Source organism: Arachis duranensis, chromosome 3 (assembly GCF_000817695.3).
Source record: "Arachis duranensis cultivar V14167 chromosome 3, aradu.V14167.gnm2.J7QH, whole genome shotgun sequence".
NCBI classification, from domain to species: domain Eukaryota; kingdom Viridiplantae; phylum Streptophyta; class Magnoliopsida; order Fabales; family Fabaceae; genus Arachis; species Arachis duranensis.
In genome coordinates, this window is record NC_029774.3 from 10,938,484 (window position 1) to 10,959,490 (window position 21,007).

Sequence of the window (21,007 nt, forward strand, 5' to 3'; positions counted from 1 at the left end):
AGAGAGTTCATACAAAGTATATATTGCGAAAGGTTCTTTTACATGTACGATTGAGTCATAATCCAACTCCTTTACATGTGACGCTCCTGCTCAACCATATCTGTACTACCCCTTTTCAAGTTCAGCGCAAAAATTATTACAAGAGCTGTAGATTGTAAGAGTAAGAGTATTTATTTGGTCATTAATTTTTAGGTATAGTTAACATAATAATTCAACAATCGCATTCACATGTAAAGTTAAATTCATCACTCAAATAGTTTAGTCGCATAGTGCCAGGGATGTGGGGCCATGAATCGAGTAAAAGGTCACATGGGAGGCACAATTGCATTCCCTACCAAAAACACAATCGTCTTAGGACGAGACCATAAATAAATACAGTAATAATAAGATTGTTGGCATCCACCGTAATTAATCTCAATCAATGACCCCACTTTGGTCAATTCAATATGCGGCGCCCAAAGTTTACACCCAACCCCGCATCAGCAACATCATAAATCATCACCACCAACATTCTAATCCCATCACCTTCAGGAGATGAATTCCCACAAATACCCTCACCAGTCACCACCTTCCACCTTTAGACGCTCTGCTCCTTCGTCCTCGTTCTCCTCAATACTTTGTCGCGTTCTCCATTTCGCACTTTAAACCCGATTCAATATAATTGATTCATTCGTTGACGCATTTGTTCATTCCACGCTTTATTGTTGTGTTTCTCTGTTTCTTCACGTGAACGAGTTTGTTGATTCTGACTCAAGAGTTAACTCGCTGTGTCACTCACCAGTCACCATGAGCCGATTCAGGCGATTTGAGCTCATCGAAGAACAACCCTTCTGCTACTACTCTAACACTTTCTCATCATCATCACCACCATCATCTCTGCCATTGTTCTTCGCCGAAACTTCCTCCATTGTGGTCCCAACCAGAACCCTAACCTTCCCTTCCTTCGTCGAAGACTCACTCTGCTTCGACCTCTTCGAAGACACCGTCGACTCCGTCGCCGATCTGATCGTCCCGCCGCACTCGGCGGCGATCGCTCTGCGGCGAGTTAAGCACCGCGTCGAGAAGCAGCTCGAGACCGAGCTGTTCCTTCAGAACCTGTCGGACCGAGTCTCCGAGTTGGAGTATCGATTCGATCGGGTCCTAGCCGCGAAAAGATGCGGCGGCGTCGGCGGTGTTGGAGATCGGAAGTACACTTGGACGGCGGAGATCAAGGGAGCGGAGAGGAACGGGTTTGACAGGAAGTACAAGTGGGTGGCGGAGATCGTTGAGGAGGAGAAGAGGAAGGCGGCGGCGGCGAGGAACATCAAATGGACGGCTGAGATTAAGGGAAAGGGAGAGGAGAGTGGGAACACGAGGAAGTACACGTTTGAAGTTGAAAGTGCTGATGCTGAGAAGAAGAAGAAGAAGAAGGAAAAGGAGAAGGAGACTGAGCATGAAAAGAAGAAGAAAGGGAGTGCATTGCGCATTGTGGAGATTGAAGAACCCAGTGATCACAGAACCCTCGTGTTGAGACAGGTTTGTGTTGGTTTCTTATCTGTTGAGTTTGTGAATCGGATTTTGAAACTGTATTCGGAAGTGATTAAGTGAAGGACATGGCTTGTTTGGTTCATAAATGCTTGCTTGCTTGATTTATGTTTAAGTAAGTGTCGCTAAGCAGGGTTGAATCAGCATTACTAGTTATATTAGATGCGTAATCGTGGTTTATTGTTTAATTAAATTCATTTACATTGCAAATGTGTGATTGATTGTAGTGTTTGAATCTGTTGGTTTTGAAAAGTGAAGTTGCTTTCCAAAGTTAACTAGCTTGTCTCTTTTTTCTTCTTCTTTTTTTTTTTTTTGAGAACTAGCTTGTAATCCGATTGTACATGTTTTCTTGCTCTTGTTCTCAGAACTTGAATGTTCCATATGAATTCCAATAATGTGCTGCTTTTTTGTTTTTTAATTATTCTTTTGTTTGAAGTTGCATAATCTGTTCAAATGATAATGTTGGTCTTAAATGCATTTATTTTGTTCGTGTCCTGAATTCTTGCAAGTGGTCGCTAAATGAAGTAGTAGATGCATTATCTATTTATTTATTGTTTTTTTTTTCTTTCGTTCTTTCTTTTTTTGTGATCATTACAGAAGGCTGGGACCTCTAATTATAATTCAAATTCTAAGGTGAAATCTGCGCCATTTAGATTAGTATTATGACAGATACTAGTGCATTAAATAAGCATGCTACATTTCATTTTTGTCTCAAATGCATCTAATTGAATGTGTAGCACACACATACGCTTCTGTTATTGGAATTTTATACGTAAAACATTTAAGCATGCTGAGTTCTGCAATCTAACTTTCTTGTTGAGTAAGGCATTTGCAAAGAGGTTTGGAGCTGTTCAAAATAACAGAGGCAAAAGGAAGGAATTATCTCCACAAGATGCTGCAATGTTGATCCAGATCAGCTTTAGAACATATCTGATCCGTAGATCCAAAGCTCTACGAGCCCTTAGAGAACTTGCTGTTGCAAAATCCAAGTTAAAGGAAATCAGAGCTCAATTCAATAACTTTTCCTACCGTCGTCACTTGTCACGTGATGCAGAGGAACGCCAGAGGTTTTCAGAGAAAATCATTGTCTTGCTCCTCACAGTCGATGCCATTGAGGTAGATCTGCAATTTCTGAATATCTCTGTCTTTTGTCTATGGAATAGATCTTTCTTTCTCACAGTTTATAACCTCTAAACATCAGACTATTGATAATGTGGTTGACTGTAGTAAATCCTAGGGCATTTTTAGTTGTCTCTAACACCACGTGCTGTTGAAAACTATTAGAAATTGTGTAGCGTATGGACTTTAGACAAGTTTGAAGATTCAATCATAGCTTAGAAGAGTTCATCTTCTAAAATCTAAACCATGTTTTGCAGTAGTTGTACAATCATTCTGGCTTCTGCTTGCTTTCCAGTTCCCATCTACATATCTCTGTATCTGTTCAAGAATTAGGCAGTGAAGATCAGTTTATTTCAAATATGGTGACGTTAATCATAATAAAGCATTAAATTTTAAGAGGACTTATATATTGTTACTGCATAGGTAAGTCATGGTGTCCTAGACTCCTAGCCATAAAAAGAACGGAATTTTGCACCTGCCTAAGATTCTGACTGCATCACGATCATGAGTGTGTTAAAAGGAGCATCACCATTCATCTGTTTTCCTTATGATTTTTCTCATTACTTGTATTTTAGGGAGTTGATCGGATGGTGCGATATGCAAAGAGGTCGATCGTGGATGAGCTGGAAGCAATGCTTGATGTGGTAGATCCCCAGCCTGGTGGAAGATCACGCTCCTTTAGGAGGACATTTGATATGCCTGATGGAGTGATCCGGAAGGAAATTGAGGAAGGTGTTCGACAGGTCGTGCAAATGCTCGACGATGCAGAGAATAGCAGCAGCACCTTTGAAGCATGCCTGTGACAGTGAGAACAAGGAAACAGTATTTGTGTTTATGCCACGCGTTTATGTCTGATGGTGTCGTTTGTTGCTAGTTATTTTAGCCTTCCAAGACCAAAAGTTGAGCTTTCATCCAATGTTTTCTTTTTTTCTGTCTTGCTTGAACTTCCAGCACTCTAATTTTAATTTGCATCCATCTTCTTGTTTACATAGGCCTCCCTGAAATCTGGTGCGTCTGGTTTCTCTGCTAAATGCTAATCCGACAAGTTTACTTTGCGTGAATTCCCCCCACCCCAAAAAACAACAAATATAAAGCGTCGACATAAAAGTGGAACTAAACACTACGGGAGAGAAAAATCACGTTTAGACTGTCTTAGTAGTTTGTGACATATAAGACAAAATACATGTAATTTCCATTTACACACATGCCCCTTTCTTCTCTTGTACCTGTGCCCTGTGTTGTCATCGGGGTTGCTCTACTCCTACTCCAACAGTGACCACCCTCCACCGCCTTTCCACCCTTCTAAGCTTTCATTCCAACCCCATTTCTCCATTTCTCTCTCCATCATTATCAACTGACTTCACACAACAGAACAAAACAACGTACCCAACCCATTACAGTGTTTCCTGGGTTCCGATTCTTACTAATGAAATCAAATGGTGAATCAAACGGTAAAGATCCAGCACCTGATTTGTCCACAACTGGGTTCTCTCAGTCTCCTGTTGGAGTTTGGTTCTCATTTGTCAACCATTCTCCTTAGCCTTTGTTGACTCATTTTTCTTTATTTTCAATTGGAAGGTTTAACGCTGCATGAACTGAATTTGGGGAATTGGTGGCAGGGGTCTAGGAATACAGTCAACAGTTACAATTGGTTGCAAGGGTTTAGTCAGCGAAATGTGAGCAACTAAAATCTTTACATGTATTTCCATCCGTAACGAACCCCACACTATAAAACCCCCTCCTTTCATCTCATGTGGTGCATTCATCTCACCAAATATCTCCCTCTCCATATCTACCACTAAATTTCTGTAGGGGTCTTTGTGCTTCACAGTTTTTATCATTTTAATCTTTTAAATTCAAAATTTATTGCACTAATTCTCGACATCTAGTTTTTGGACACTATATTGGTCTCTAAACTCATTCAGGTATTGAATAAGTGGACATAGTGTTGAGTTGGCTCTAATTCATCATGTTGGACACATAGCTAAATGACGTTATTTTATTTTGGTGGTTAAACAGGTAAAATAAGGGTGTTTTGGAAAATGATAAAAGATAAAATAGTTTGTATATCATATAAATTCTTTTTCATTTTTTCAGTTTTCCTTATTTAAGCGTTAGAATGAAGATATACAAATTCTTTTTCATTTTTTCAGTTTTCCTTATTTAAGCGTTAGAATGAAACGACACCATTTATCCCTGTGTCAAGTGTGGCAAATCAGAGTATACTCAACACTCCGTTTGTCAAATCAGCGTCCAGGAACCAATATGTTATCGGAAATAAATATTGAAGATCAATATAAGGAATTTTGGATGTAAGGGACTAAAATGATTAAAATTGTGAATCTGGATGACCACTTGAGAGATTTAGTCCTATATCTACTCTTATTTTTCATTTTTTTTTGTTATGATAACTAAAACAATTTTTTTTGGATAGACAATAACTTTTGTAAACAATGTGAATAATGAGCTCTATAATTGACCTAATAAAGTAAAAAAATACTAGTTAAACAAAATAGCCGCTTTTGTACCACTTAGGGTTTTTCTCTGAAATTCTTGTCTGTCTACAAACGCCGACTATATGCGAGGCGGCTTCGTTAGGGGGGCTGCGGCACGACCTCATAATCCAAGAGAGGAAAATAGGCAGCAGGGAGACCTAAATCCCAGAGAAGTAAAAAAAGGAAGGAGGTCGAAAGTAGAGGGTGCCATTGCAGGGGCAAGGAAGCTGGTACCAAGAGTAGAAGAATGGATGGAGGACGGCTCAGAGGCTGAACGACAGCTAGATGGAGATCAACCAGACACAAACATGGAAAGAGATCAAGACAAGATTTCTGGAGGATCTACATATCAGAAGACCTTTGCAGAAACTGTGAAAATAGGGACTAGGACTGCCATAGTCACTCAAGAGAAGGAAACAAATGAGGATATAGAAACTGCGAAAGAAGACAGTGATGCAGAAAATGCGGACGACATCACTCTAAAGAAGATGCCAGATGGACTTTACAATCTCATCATAGGAGAGCGTGTGAAAAGAGAGCTTTGTAACGAATGGTGGGAGACACTCATAGTGAAGCTCATAGGAAGGAGGATCACTCTGGCGGTCATGAAAAGGAGACTTGAAACAATGTGGGCTAAAAGAGGAAGCTTAGAAGTCATTGACTTGGGAAATGAATATTTTTTGGTGAAATTCTTCAATGGAGAAGATCTGGACTATGCACTCACAGAGGGGCCGTGGAAGATTTTCGACCACTACTTGACGGTAAGGCTTTGGAAGCCAGAGTTTGATCCCATGAAGGCATCCATTGATAATATCGCTGCTTGGGTACGGCTCCCGGGACTTCCCATTGAATATTACAATCGCACTATCTTGGAGAAGATAGGAAACATCATTGGTCGCACTCTGAAAGTAGACTCAAACACTGCGGAGGTCTCAAGGGAAAAGTTTGCAAGAATTTGTGTGGAAGTAGATTTAGAAAAGCCCCTGACCACGAACTATATGATTAATGGAGTGAAATATGCCGTGGAATATGAAGGAGTGCACTTAGTGTGTTTTGCATGCGGAAGAGTAGGACATGATAAGGGAGTCTGCCCAGAATCAAAAACGAAAAAAGATGGGACAGAGAATGGCGGTGGACCAGCAGGTGCTGAGGAAGAAGGGGAGGGCACTTTGGGGAATATAGTAAAAAACAAGGGTAAAGGAGTCATTCTAGAGGAAGAAGGACAATATGGTCCATGGATGCTTGTGCAAAGACAAACACGTGGCCGAAAATCTGTTAAAATTGGAGAGAATGGGAGTAGTGGTAGTGGTGCGCCAGGACAGGGAGTGGGTGCTGGAAGAGCAGGGAACATTTCACGCTTTGCAGTGTTGCAGTCCGAGGAAATAGATCCCAAGGACGATGGTAATCAGGAGGGTCCACACAATCACACAGAAACAGAGAAAAGCTTAATGGAGGTCACTCACAGGAAAAAGGATAGACTACAAGTCTGTAATAACAACAATGACCCACATAAGACACTTATCCAGCCACTAAAAAAAGCCCAACAAGAACCAAGCTCTTCACAACCTTTGCTTAAAGCCCAAAACCTGCCAGGAAAAGAGTTGTCAAAATCTTTGAACCAAACACAATCTTAACCTTCGAACTATAATAGGAACCTTATTCCGACCCAGCACACCCCATCCACGACCCTTTTAGAGCCTAACCCAGAGCCAACTAATCCTAACCACCCTATGGAACTCAACTCAAACAGGCAAACTGTTGACTATCACCAAGAAAATTGGGCGAATGTATGCCCCTCATCGCAAAACAATGATTCGTAAATGATACTAGCTACCATGGCTGGTAAGGAGGAAGAGAAACCCCCTGACCCTAGAAGGTTGGACTTTGGTTCCGGTAAATCCAGTCAGCTAGTGGAGGCAGTGTTGCAATGTGAGGAAGCCATGGACTTGAAAGGAATGCAGGTAGAGAATGACACTCCACCTCAAGTGGAGGATATGCAGATTGTGTAATGGGCCTCATGGCCTGTAATAATTGGGACCAAAGCCCAATCTTGTCGAGTTGATTCTTTTCTTTAGTGGTCGAAACCATGATTGTGTTTGCATGGAATGTGCGTGGAATTGCTAATAGAGCAACTGTTCGAGCTCTTAAGGAATATAGGAGAATGTATAGACCAGACTGCTTCTTCTTGTTTGAAACCCGATGTAGTGGAGAAAAGGCAAGGGAGGTTATCCGAGAGTTGGGGTTCCAATTTGCTGTGGTGGAAGATGCGGCGGGGTTTAGCGGAGGTATATGGGTTCTTTGGGAAGATGCCAATCTGGATATAAGATTAAGGGAATCCCATCATCAGTATATCCACCTGAGTGTTGATAGAGTAGAGTGGGGGAGCTGTCTATTGACCGCCATATATGCAAGTCCTCAAGAGAGGCACAGAGCTACTTTGTGGAAGAAACTTCAGGTAATTGCTGACTCAATTTCTATTCCTTAGTTACTATTAGGGGATTTTAACGACATAGCTGATATTGAGGAAAAGAAGGGAGGAGGAAGAGATAACCCAAGTGCCTGTAGAAGATTTCGATCTTGCATTAGTAGGTGTAAACTGATTGATCTGGGATGGATTTGAGCCAAATATACCTAGAAAGGAGGGGAGCGTGAGGGGCAGAACAAGGTGTTCAAGAGACTGGATAGGGGTCTTGCTAATATTGAATGGAGAACAACCTTTCCTGATGGCCGCATCGAAGTTTTGCCTAGAGTGAGGTCTGATCACCACCCCTTGTTAGCAAGATTTGTACCATCTAGAGTAGATGTTGGTGAGAAACCTTTCAGATATGAAACTATGTGGGAAACTCACCCAAATTTTAACCATTATGTAAAGGAAGCCTGGCCAAAAGAGCAACAACTCCCTGAGGCGCTTAGCACCCTCACCCACCTCTTAAAGGAGTGGAATAAGAGTGTGTTTGGTGACGTTAATAGGAGAAAAAGGAGGGTAATGAGAAGACTTGAAGGCATTCAACAAGCTAGGGAGTATGGACGTATTCCGTTTTTCGATAAATTGGAAAAAGAGCTTACGGAAGAGCTAGAACTAATTCTTGAACAAGAAGAAGTGATGTGGCAGCAAAGATCTAGACAAAAGTGGATAACTGATCGGGATAGGAACACACGGTTTTACCATTTGAAGACCGTTCAAAGAAGGAGGAAGAATAGGATATGTAAATTGAAAGGAGAGGATGGAAGATGGTGCGAAGATATGGAGGATCTGAAGCATAAGGCCATCTCGTATTTCAAAAGAATTTACAACAAAGATTGGATGGAGGAGCCGATTAAAATCACAGGTGGAACTTACCCTCCGATCCATGAGGATGATGTAAGAAGGTTGAGTGCACCCCTTTCAAATGAAGAAATAAAGGCAGCTCTTTTCAACATTGGATCTTTGAAAGCCCCGGGAGAGGACGGTTATCCAGCACACTTCTTTAAAGAACAGTGGAAAGTGATAAGAGAGTCCTTTATGGAATTCATACAAAAGTTGTGGCAGGATCCTAGCTCTGTCAAACTTGTTAATCAAACACTAATAGTTCTCATCCCAAAGATTCAGCAACCAGAATATTTGAAACAATTTCGGCCTATAGCACTATGTAATGTGGTGTATAAGTGCTTATCAAAGATAGTAGTCAATCGAATAAAACCAACATTGGTCAATAGAATAGCACCATTTCAGTCCAGTTTTGTTCAAGGGAGACTCATTTAGGACAATATAATTATTGCTAAGGAAATGGTCCATGATATGAAGAAGATGAGAGGAAAGAAGAAGTTCATGGCGATAAAGGTGGACTTCGAAAAAGCATACGATCGGCTGAGATGGGACTTCATTTTAGATTGCCTCCATGAATTTGGGATACCTCAACAACTTATAGACATCATTATGTGCAGTGTGACCTCTGTTTCTTTTAAAATTCTTTGGAATGGCTGCAAGACGGAATCCTTTGAGCCTTGTCGTGGTTTACGACAAGGAGATCCAATATCGCCATATTTGTTTGTTATTGCAATGGATAAATTATCCCAAGCGATAGAAGAGAGGGTACAATTGGGGGTCTGGAAACCCATGGTGGCTGGGCGCAATGGACCTTCAATTTCACACTTACTCTTTGCAGATGATTTGCTGCTCTTTGTGGAAGCTTCTGTTGAACAGATTAGAATAGTAAAACAAGTTCTTGAGTTGTTTAGGAGATCTGCAGGCTTGAGAGTGAGTGAGACGAAATCCTCTATTTATTTTTCAAAGAGTGTAAATCGACAGGAGAGGGAGGCCATCACAGCAGAAGGAGGGTTTGAGGAAACGCCTTCTCTTGGCAGATACCTTAGCGCTTTGATTATAAATAGCCGAAAAGGGAGGGACAGATTCAAGACCACCTTGGAGCGAGTTGCAGGTAAATTACAGGGATGGAAAGCCTCATGCCTCTCATTTGCCGGGAGGGTAACTTTTAGCCAAAGCGGTGATAAGTCCTGCTGTTAATTTTGATATAATGCATTCCTCTATACCAAAAGGGGTGTATAGGAAATTAGAAAAGATGCAAAGAAGTTTTATTTGGGGAGAAGAAGAAGGACAAAGAAAGATGCATGCAGTGAGCTGGAAACAACTTTGCAGGGGTAAGAACAATGGAGGTTTGGGCTTTAGGGATCTTACTAAAATGAATGAGGCCTTCTTATCAAAGGTGCTGTGGAGACTCATAACAGATAAAGAGGCTCTATGGGCAAGAGTGTTAATCAATAAATATGGTAGGCAGTTGGACTTAGTTCATGACATGCAAGCAGTTTCCTCAGATTCGATTTTGTGGAAAGACTTGACAAAAGTGGGAGAATTTGTCCGTAAGCATGTCCGCTTTTCAATTGGAGACGGATCTTCGACCCTGTTCTGGAAAGACCGATGGTTGAAAGATGAAAGACCTCTATTGAACCATGTTAGCCAAGTAACCATAGATATGAGGGTGAATATGTATGTGAGCGAAGCAGTTAGAGAAGGCAACTGGAATTACAGTCTACTCCAAAATTTCCTTGAGGAGGATCGACTGCAAGAAATCAGAGCGCTATTTCCCCCTGCTCCAGAATTAGGGAGGGACTCACTCAAATGGGACCTCACTCATGATGGCAATTTCACCGTGGCAAGCGCTTATAAAGCTCTTGCAAGGTGGGAGGAAGGAAATGACGATATCTGGAAGCTAATTTGGCAATGGCCAGGACCAGAGAGAATAAAATGTTTCATATGGCTGGTGGTGCATAGAAGGATCATGACAGCACAAAGGAGGAGGCAAATCTTTGGGACAAGCGATGAATGCCATGCCTGTCCAGGAATAGTGGAGACATTAGAGCATGTTTTGAGGGACTGCAGCAGAGCATCACAGGTTTGGTCCAAAACAATCCATTACAGCCACATTCAACCTTTTTTCAGAGCTCCTTTTAATTTGTGGATTAGATGGAACCTTGCATCTGATCTTGGAATTAACAAAAATGGGAAGTGGAGAACCCAATTCATGGTCACCTGCTGGTGGTTATGGAGATGGCGTAATAAGGAAATTTTTACGGCACATTTTCATAGACCAAGAGAGCCAGTGGAGTTTATACAAAAATACATCCATAATATAAATGAAGCCTTAAGAATGAAAGAAGTAAGGAATGAGAAGAGGGGGTGGATGGAGAAGCAGATCGCATGGATCCACCCTCTTGAGGGCTGGACAAAAGTTAATACAGATGGAGCAGCAGACCATGAATCAAAAAAAGCAGGGTGCGGGGGCTTAATTCGTGACCACTTTGGGAGATGGGTGGCAGGATTCAAAGCCAGCGCTGGAGCCAGTAATTCATTTCAAGCAGAATTATGGGGCATAACCCATGGATTACATATGGCATGGGAGTTGGGATTAAGAAGAGTTATAGTAGAATCAGATTCCCAAGCAGCAATTCAAACTATACAAGATGCAGAAAAAGCAAAAAATCACCCGGAAACACTAATTAGACACATTTACAATCTTACAAAGAGAGAATGGAGCTTGAAATTTTCTTATACCTATAGAGAAGGAAATCGTGCTGCAGACTCTTTGGCTAAAGAAGGAAGAGATTGGAATGCAGGATTTACATTTTTGGATCAGCCTCCAAGTAGGCTTCAGCTTATTTTAGATGAAGATGGTCGTGGGGCATGTTTACCCCGAACAGTAATTGTTAGATAACTTGGGCCTTTGGCCTCCAGCTTACCAAAAAAAAAATGTAAAAAAATACTTCACTTCCCAAATTACCTCCTAAACCTTAACATTAGGATAATCATCTGCACATCTAGTCATTGTTAACTGTGCATGAGTAAATCGAATAAAAAATAATTATTCAATTAAAAATAATGAACATAATCTTCTGCATACTTCTTGAATTGAACATCTGACATATCCATTGTTAACATAGTTTAGTATTCTCATTGTTTACCTATACTTTTCTTAACTAAAATCATCTCAAATACCACTCTTATCAATTGATTACAATAGAAAAATGATAAGAGATCAAAATGGATCTAATATATTTAATTATTCTCAAATAATATTTATATATATCTTCCCATTAAATTTGTTGCTTAATAAGTTTGAAAAACACGCAATTAACAAGATATGAAACAATTGAAAAAAATTCACTACAAAAATCCCACATAAGTTAATGATACTTTTTAATATAAAATGTATTATATTAAAATCTTTGTTAAAATTTTTATTAGGGGTTAATATTATATTAAATTAAAATATAAATATTATTTTTTTTATATAATTATTTGTTAATAAATGATCATAATGTTAAGCTGGTATTTACACGTTTGAGTCTCTTGAACGCTCTCTTTCTATGTTTGGCAACTTTTTTATTTCCTGAATGCAAGAGTGATTTTACCTCTAAACACACGTTCACGTGGAGCTAAAAATTATAGCTGTTTACCGTTGAGAAATTAAATGAAAAAAATTATTTCTTTTCTATGAACAAGTAGTTTGTAATTTTTATATACTATGTTTATTATTAAAATTTTGTATAATATGAATTATGATTCCATTATAATTATTAGACATTATCAATTATGTGTATATATATTTAATATTATGTGTAATTTATTATATGCATATAATATTTAAGATAATATTTTATATAATAATATGTTCTAATTTAAAATTCTGTAATATAAAAATTATTAAAATAATAATACTAAAAGTTTAATCTAATATTTATGCTTTTGGTAATTTTACATTTAAAATTGATTTTGGTTATTGTTATTCAAATAATATTTTATCAATTATAATTATTTTTGAATTAAAGTATTTAAATATAAATCAAGTTGAAACAAACACAATTCTAATATAATCAAATTGAACTCAACTCCAATTTTAAACTGAACCAACACACACTGAATCTCTCAAATTCATAAATCTTATTAAGTGAGACGTAGAGGGTTTCTTTTGCAGTTTGCTTTTAGGATTTTTTGGTCATGCTTTTCATTTAGTTAAGAAAGTCCGTTAGAACAGTTACAGCCCAACCCTACTAAAAAGACTATTGCCCGTTGGTTTTCTATTGGTCTCTTTTTTTTTGGACAATTTTGTAGGATGTTACTAAATTGGGCCCATTTTAAGTACATTTTTGGTGCAGCCCATTTTACTTTATAGGTTATTTTAGTATTGTCTGAACTCTGAAACAAAATAAAAGAGCTTTTCATCTGAACTTTTCAAAAGAGGAGTCGTTCACTTATTCCGTGGGTGGGTCAGGATCTTTGTTCCGGTGCGGGTTGGGTTTTCTGCCCAAGCCTGAGCCTAAAAGCTTTAAAAAAAACTTCATTTTCAAAATAAAATAGCAATATTATATACTAAAATACGTTTTTTTTAAAGAGAATAAATCAGAAAAATGGTTAGAAGTTAGAATTTCAGAGACGGTGTGATGAACAGAATAAGTGAATCCTTAAATGGGATATTTATATTCGAATTTGGGCATATTCAAACATATATTTGTGCTATTTGATTGGTTACTAACACCAACATCTAAAGAATTTTCTTCTATCACATTCTTTAGGAAATAAATAATTCCAACATATAACTTACTAGAATGCTAGCGAAATACTTTTTATATTAAAAAGTATCATTAACTTATATGGGTTATTTGTAGTAATTTTTTTTTAATTATTTTATATTTTATTGATTGCATGTTTTTTAAATTTATTAAGCAATAAACTTTAATGAAAAGATATATAAATATTAGGGTTTTTTACTTAAATAAATTGTATGGGAGTCAAAATTACCTGATTTCCTGAAACGGATTCTGCAACGTGATTATCCTCTTAGCATTATTATATAAATCGTCCTAGGGTGCAGATGGTTATATAAAACGTGAATCATCTCAGTCTAGGACGATTAATGTATGAACTTGTAAGGCAAATTAAGCGTAAATCGTGCCAGGATCTCTAGGGTTAGAAGGAGACTATAAATCGTCCCAAGGTGGTAGGTTTCACGTGTTCATGGGCTAAACCTCATTGGGGTATCACGATTTATACCTTATTGAGACCCTCTTCAGCCTGGCGCGATTTATGTGTTGGTTCGTAATACTAACTGGGCTGGGACGATTTATGCCCAAGTTAGTAACCCTAAGGAGGTAAGAACGATTTACACAGGCAGAAACTCTATAAATGAAGGAGTTTCAAACAGATGAAACACACAGGACATTTGTTAAGGGTGTAAGAGATGGCGGAGAGTATCTTCTTGTTACTGTATCATCGGAAAAAAATTGATGAAAACACAAGTGAGAGTGTAACTTTTTCTAGCAAAGGAGTGTTTATAACTCCGTCAACGACGTTGATGGATTTGCACAGTAGTATATTAGAGAAGGCTGGAAAGTGTAGTAAAAAACGCGTGAAGCAATTATTTTTTCGTATTCCGATATCATTGAAGCAAGGTTATGTTAAGTATGGGAAGTACGCGATGTTGGGTGACGACGACATGCGAGTTATATTTCACAGTCAAGCAAGATTTTCCGACTTAGGTGCGCTGGAGTTGTTTGCCATAATGGTTGATGTGGAGGGCAGCAACGGGGGATCTGCTCCGAATATGCCCACTGGCGTCATAGAAGGGACTTCCACCGCCATTCCAACAGGGCAACCGGCGACTCCACTTGTTTTGTTTCCATCTTTTGCTGCTGATTTGCCTGTCCCGGGTGATGACTTGGGTGATGGGCGTAGCTTCGGCCAGCTTGCAGCTGCGATCGGATCTGCACCTGTAGTGGATAGTGCACCCGCATTCATGGAGGTAAGAGAGAGAGATCCGTTTGCGGAGGCTATAGGTGATGATGGGTCAGATTCGGAGCCACCAATTATTGGTGACGAGAGCGACGGCGAAGAGAACACCGCAGTTGCTGGGGGAGCTCAAACCCATGGTAGCAGTGGTACACAGCAGTACCCTCGACACTTCACCACATTGGACCTTGAAGCAGTGAACCAGGCCGCAAATGTAGACCAGCATCACCCTGTGATTCACGGAGAAAGGCCTAGTGTGATTGGCACGGACGAGTTTGAGGTCGGGCAACGGTTTGAAACAAAAGAGGAAGCTGTACTGACAATCAAGAGTTATAATATTCAGCGTGGTGTAGAGTATAAAGTGTTTGAGTCCGACCAGTTGAAGTATCATGGGAAGTGTATCCAGTTCGGGAATGGTTGTAACAATCGCAAATTTTTGGGAATTCTGTCATCAGAACCATCGCTCTATCATGAGCGAATTCCATAATCTATTAAGAACCCTGATGTCTAACGTCTTATACTAAACCAAAAACTAACTAAATCACTAAACATGGTATGGGCACCGTCTTAATAAAAAAATATTCTAAGATGCATATTCAGCCAATACCATATCATCCAACATACTATAACATCCAACATATTAATGTACTTAACATACCCATGGCATCGACTCAACAACATTACAAAATTCAAAAACTTACCTCTTGATCAATAAATCTGGCAACATGCGCTATGCCGTTCAGGCGGTACATATCTTCTTGGTTCACAGCCATTATCACTGCCGGACGGATTACTTCCTCTACCAGCCGGCCACCGGCGGCCACTCCCACCGCCACCTGCGCCACTCAGACGCCTCTGGCAACTACCAGTTGCACCTCCGCCGTGGGCTGGTCCCCACACCCGAAACACTTCTCCCCCCAAACTTCCTCTCCGGTTAAAATGGTGGCTCCCAAATCTCCTCTCACCTTTATGCCGCAGCAACTTCACCCTGCACTACAAAGATGAATCGTCCTTACCTCCTTAGGGTTCTAACTTGGGCATAAATCGTCCCAACCCAATTAGTGTTACGAACCAACACATAAATCGCGCCAGGCTGAAGAGGGTCTCAATAAGGCATAAATCGTGGCAGCCCAATGAGGTTTAGCCCATGAACACGTGAAACCTACCACCCTGGGACGATTTATAGTCTCTTTCTAACGTGAAACCTACCACTCTGGCACAATTTACGCTTAATTTGCCTTACAAGTTCATGCATTAATCGTCCTAGGCTGAGATGATTCACGTTTTATATAACCCTCTGCACCCTAGGACGATTTATATAATAATACCAAGAAGGTAATCACGTTGCAGAATCCATTTCAGGGGAATCAGGTAATTTTGACTCCCATACAATTTATTTAAGTAAAAAAAAAAACCCTAAATATTATTTGAGAACAACTAAATATAATAGATCCATTTCGATTTTTTATCATTTCTAGGGATAATTATTTTGGTCCCTAAAATTTAAGATCAAAATCAAAATCGTTTTTAATCCTATTTTTTATTCGAAATCGTCCCATTATTTCATTTAGTATTAAAATAATTTTTTTAATATTTTTTAGACAAAAATATCACTCATTGACGGTGAGACCAGAGTTTCAATTTCTCTTTCTCTCTTCTCAACACTCATGTGGTTCTTTTTTCCTTCTCCAATTTTTTATTCATCTATTAAATTCCCTATGACTCCTGCCATGTCACCGTCGCGGTTGGCCAAGAGGCTCATCGACTTCATCCATTGAATTGTCTTTCTCTATCTCACATGGTCTCTCTTTGCCTCTCGTTCTCTTGTATTTCTCTCCAGTAACGGCAACGACTTTTCCGTAAGCGGGAGCCGTGCTATCATTCTCCTCCTTTTCTTCCTTCTTCTTTCTTCTTTTTCTTCTTCGTCATCCATCCATCTCTCTTATCTCTTTTCTCTCTTCTCTCTGTCCTAATTTTTTCTTTCTTTTTTTTTTTCAAAAAATAAATAAATACTATGTGTTGAATTTGATGTTGTTGTTGTTGAATTTGAATGATGTATTATTGTCGGTAATTCATGAAATTGATAATTGTTTGAATTTAAATACAATTATTGTTGTTGAATGTTGTGTTCTTGAATTTGATTTTTGGTATTTAGTGAGAGTAAGGGGGTGATAATGTGTTAATGTTGCAAGTGTGAGGAGTGCATGAAGTTAGTCGCACATTAAAAAAAGTAAGGAAGAATGAGGAGTTTATAAGATGAGAGACCCATTAACTTTGACACCTTAAAGTTTTGAGTTGCATATAGTGTCTTTTCATCTTATGTTCTCTCCTTTAATTTCTCTCCCATGGTTGAGAGCTCCCCACGGCAGCCAAATATACATCATTATATTTGTTTACTTCTTCAGGCATTTTTTCCACTTTCTCTTATGAAATATTTTTAAAAAAATTCTATAAATACTAAAATTCATCTACTATATTTTTATGTATATTTATATATATTTTATATTTTTAACAAAAGAACAATTAACTACAAAATTAATCAAATTTTTTACACAAATGACAAAACTTTTTCACAAATAAACAATTAAAATTTCAACTAGAATAATCAAAATTTTAAATCGACATGGAACTACATCCAGTAAATCTAGTCGTTCTCCAACTTGGCCAACAAGTGACAACCGAAAAAATGAGTGTTTTAGAAAAAAAATAATCAGAAATTAAAAAATATAATAGTTAATTGGTGGTTGATTTGTGATGTATTGTTGGCTTTTTTATTAATTGGTCACATTTTTCAAAATTTAATAAGAGTGTCTCTCTTTTGAAATCAATTACTAAGATGCTATCTTTTTTATATTACTTAACCAATCATAATTAAAAATAACATAGTAAATCAATTACCATTTTAGCAAAAAAAAAATGACATTTAGGTAACTAATTTAAAAAGAGTGATAGTTTAATAATAAATTTTAAAAAGATAGCACATTAGTAAAAAAAAAGTCTATATATTCATATAGAACTATCTATGTTTTTAATTTTTTACTTTTTACAATATTTTTCAGTAAATTAAAAATCAATTCGTCACTGAATTCTATTATAGAGTTTATTGTTGGCAAATAAAATCTATATTGTTATTTGTCTATGCATAAATCAAATTATTTTTGTCTTAGCCTTGTATAACTATAAATCTTAATTAGTTTTAAGTTTTTTTATTTCATTAAATGTAAGAGGAAAAATATATATAAAAACTTACTTTCGTTTAGATAGATATCAGATATCTACTTATTTTATCTCGTTTTTTCAAGAACTTTGATAAAATCATGAAGGAATAAGAAAAGAAAAGATGAAAAATTTTTATTGATTGTTGATTGATTTGAATTGTATTAAATTATGAAGGTAAAACTAAATATATATAGAGCATTGACTTATAAAAAATAAAAATAAATAAAAATAAGATAAGAACAACTAAAGATAAGATAAAATAAAACAATAAAAACTAAAATTGTAATTGAATTTATGTATTCTATTAGACTAAGGGGTCAGAAGACTTCTTTATTGTTGTCATGGATTAAGGTAAAAGAGTAGTTTAATAAACTTCAACTAAAAAATTGAAATAAAAATTAATCTTGCTCTATGTTAAATTAAGATGTCTGCTGTTTAGGGTGAATGCATGTATATACATATAGCATTCTTATACACATACATATATGAATTAATGAACATGAACATATACGTATATATATCATGATGAGTCTGTGACTCTGGTCTTTTCTCTTCAAACAATCAGCAAAACGTAAACAAAATCCAAGCACACTGAAAAGCTTGCTTGTAAGTAGTAACTTTACAGAGAGGGAAAAAAAGTTAGACATATTATTTCCCTTCAAAATTTTGGAAGCTGGCGATGAGATGTCTTTGCTTCACTTCCAGCTGGAGATTTGAGGGAACCCAACCACTTTCGTACTTAATTGCCCCTAACTTTTGGTAGTAGGTACATAGCCCCTCCTACCACATTGTCTTTCTAGCCACCTACATACTCTATAACATATTTAAATCTTTTTACATTAACGGTTTAATTCAAAACTGGCCATGCACATTTATTTATAATTTTGGTTAATTTAATTATTACATATGTCACACAGATTACATACTTTAAGAACTTCTGATTCTGGTTAAAGAATAATAGGGTTAGTTGCATCACATCTTATAAAGATATTGGTGGAGGACTTATTGATGAAATCACCAAAATAAGGCATGTAACATGTGTTGGAGATGTCACACCTACCAATTTGTAGCCTAATTTCGTTCTATTTCTTGTGGTTTAAATTGTTTGTGGGCCAAAATAATATGGGTATTTGCTCGCTCTATTATTAAAGAAAAAACAATAATTTTAATTTTTCAAGCATATATATAGTCATCTTACTTTGTTTTCAATTATTGGTCTTTTATTTAAATAACTTGGGTCTTCCTTAAAGTCAAGATATGCCTCTAACTATACTGCACCGGCCACCATCTTCATTTGTAAATTTTATTCATTGATAAAGTTATATTATTTCATTTATATTGAGAATATATATGAAATTATATAGTCAATCAAGTATATGATTATTATATTGCAAATAATAGTGGTAAATTTGTCATAAACATCTCTTCTAAGATTTTTAATGTGGATTATGCATAAGTATACATTTCTTCTTATATTAAAATTCTCTCTTATTTAGAACAATAATGTAGGGTAAAACATATTGAACCCTATGAATGATACATATTTAATAAATTTTAACCATATCGTTTTTCGGTAAATAAAAAAAATTAAATATACATAGTTAAAGAATTTAACTAATATTACTCTAAGAACACATGTTAAAATTATAAATTAAAAAAAGATTTTGTAGAAAATATAAAAAAGATTAATGATGTACTTATTAAAATAAAAAATTTAAATTTGTTATTAATAATAACTTTATAATATGTATCAAATAAATCCTAAAATTAAAATATCTATCTGGTGCAAAATTTATGATGCATAGAAAAAAAGATGTATAATGAAAGTGAAGGGAAAGGGAATGGCGTCCTTTATTTTTGTTTTGAAAAAGGGTCCCATTTTGTTGAAAATAAATATGAATAGAGTTAAAGTAGAGATACTCCCTCGAGGTTTTGACCATGAAAAAATAGGGTAAAGGATCTTTCCTTGCACTTGCATATTTTTTTCTTTCTAGTTTCTACTATCTTCCTCTTCTAGATAGATGCATTTTGGTCCTTCATGCCTTATGCAATTTACGTTTGTGAACTTCAAAGTCCAACCTAAACTTACGGCATTAATTTATGAAAACCATAATAAGTAGTACTTCACACTGGATTCATTTATTTTAGTTTGGTTCATATTGGTGCAGCACAAAGCGCCCACTAATAAATAACATTTAATAAAATACTAAAATAGTAATGGTGAATGTTTATAAATATTATATATACGAATAATGTTGGTTTTAGAGGTTTTTTTAATATTTTCAATTTTTAATAAAAGTACTCACACGTTTGATAATATGAGTCGTTTCTTTAAAATTTCAACTTGCCGCGTGATACTAAACAGTTTACATGAATATTTTACAAAAATTAATTTAATTTACAATTATCTCCACCGTCGAATTAAAACTCATATTTTACTTATTAATATTAGGATCATAGTTGATAATTAATAATAAAATTAAAATTTATATAAAAGTATAAAAATAAAATAAAAATAATTTTAAAATCATTATAAAAACGAAATTAAAAAAAAAGAAAAATAAAAGGTAGGATTTGGTTGTTTTTGCAAACTAAAGACCTAGAAGAATGACTTTCTATTTTGATGGTGTAGTGACGTCAGCATATTTGACCAGAGTACTTTCTGCATAGACACACCCGTGTCGCCAGCGCGGATGGGTCCTACCAAGATCTCACNAAATAAATAATAATTTAGTTAAATTTATTAAATTATTTAATAATTATTAATTATTAATTTTACAGAAAAACAACTGTATTAAATTTTTACAGTTTTTTTTGGTCTTTGTTTCATTAGTTTTTTTTATATTAAAAATATACAAATTTAAATTTATAATTTTTAGATAAATATAAAAAAATTATGTTATTTAAACTATAATTTATTAAATTTATTTTATTAGTTTAATTCAATATTTTACGAAACATTTTATATTTTTTAATGTTTTTGGGTCAATTTATTGTTCATAGCACACGCAATCGTGACCCGCAGCCTCGTATCTTAACGCCTCCAAGTACATTTTATGATTTTAAATATAAGCATGCGTCCAATTCCTTAACTATAATATGTATGTTGGTATTGTCATTATATGATAATAAAATTATTGTTTTCCATCACATTACCGTTTGACTAATCAATGTCACATTTTCCTATTTAAAAAAAAAAAGTCCCCCTCACATTTCTTTTGCGTGTATTCGTTTGTTAACCTGTTAAAGAGGATACAAAATACTAAAAATAAAATATAAAAAGTAAAAATATAAAAATTAATATTTTCATATTTTATTTAATAATAAATTAAAATAAATTATAAAAATTTAATTTATTTTGATTTTTTAT

At 36.3% G+C, this 21,007-nt stretch overlaps 3 protein-coding genes across 4 annotated transcripts; all 3 read left to right on the forward strand.

Moving 5' to 3' along the window:
• The first annotated feature begins 496 nt into the window (after window positions 1–496).
• Window positions 497–3,630, forward strand: LOC107495585 (BAG family molecular chaperone regulator 7). Of its 2 annotated transcripts, XM_016116735.3 has the most exons (4): window positions 497–1,515; window positions 2,122–2,157; window positions 2,350–2,640; window positions 3,219–3,630. In XM_016116735.3, the coding sequence occupies exons 1-4, from the start codon at window positions 787–789 to the stop codon at window positions 3,444–3,446; spliced, it is 1,284 nt and encodes a 427-aa protein (XP_015972221.1). In that variant the 5' UTR covers window positions 497–786; the 3' UTR covers window positions 3,447–3,630. The 2 variants fall into 2 exon arrangements, with proteins under 2 accessions (XP_015972221.1, XP_015972222.1); XM_016116736.3 differs by lacking the exon at window positions 2,122–2,157 and having other exon boundaries at window positions 503–1,515.
• A 3,594-nt stretch (window positions 3,631–7,224) lies between these two features.
• Window positions 7,225–8,880, forward strand: LOC107495506 (uncharacterized). The gene is made up of 2 exons (XM_016116650.1): window positions 7,225–7,593; window positions 7,774–8,880. The coding sequence occupies exons 1-2, from the start codon at window positions 7,225–7,227 to the stop codon at window positions 8,878–8,880; spliced, it is 1,476 nt and encodes a 491-aa protein (XP_015972136.1).
• A 4,990-nt stretch (window positions 8,881–13,870) lies between these two features.
• Window positions 13,871–14,905, forward strand: LOC107495508 (uncharacterized). The gene has a single exon (XM_016116651.1). The coding sequence runs from the start codon at window positions 13,871–13,873 to the stop codon at window positions 14,903–14,905; it is 1,035 nt and encodes a 344-aa protein (XP_015972137.1).
• Window positions 14,906–21,007: the final 6,102 nt, after the last annotated feature.

Excerpts from the sequence above, each read along its gene's own strand:
- LOC107495585 (XM_016116735.3), top strand. The coding sequence starts at position 787 with ATGAGCCGATTCAGGCGATTTGAGCTCATCGAAGAACAACCCTTCTGC. Across the intron at positions 2,158-2,349 it reads ATTATAATTCAAATTCTAAG|GCATTTGCAAAGAGGTTTGG; the intron begins GTGAAATCTGCG and ends TTGTTGAGTAAG. Across the intron at positions 2,641-3,218 it reads TCACAGTCGATGCCATTGAG|GGAGTTGATCGGATGGTGCG; the intron begins GTAGATCTGCAA and ends CTTGTATTTTAG.
- LOC107495506 (XM_016116650.1), top strand. The coding sequence starts at position 7,225 with ATGATTGTGTTTGCATGGAATGTGCGTGGAATTGCTAATAGAGCAACT. Across the intron at positions 7,594-7,773 it reads CTTTGTGGAAGAAACTTCAG|AAAGGAGGGGAGCGTGAGGG; the intron begins GTAATTGCTGAC and ends AAATATACCTAG.
- LOC107495508 (XM_016116651.1), top strand. The coding sequence starts at position 13,871 with ATGGCGGAGAGTATCTTCTTGTTACTGTATCATCGGAAAAAAATTGAT.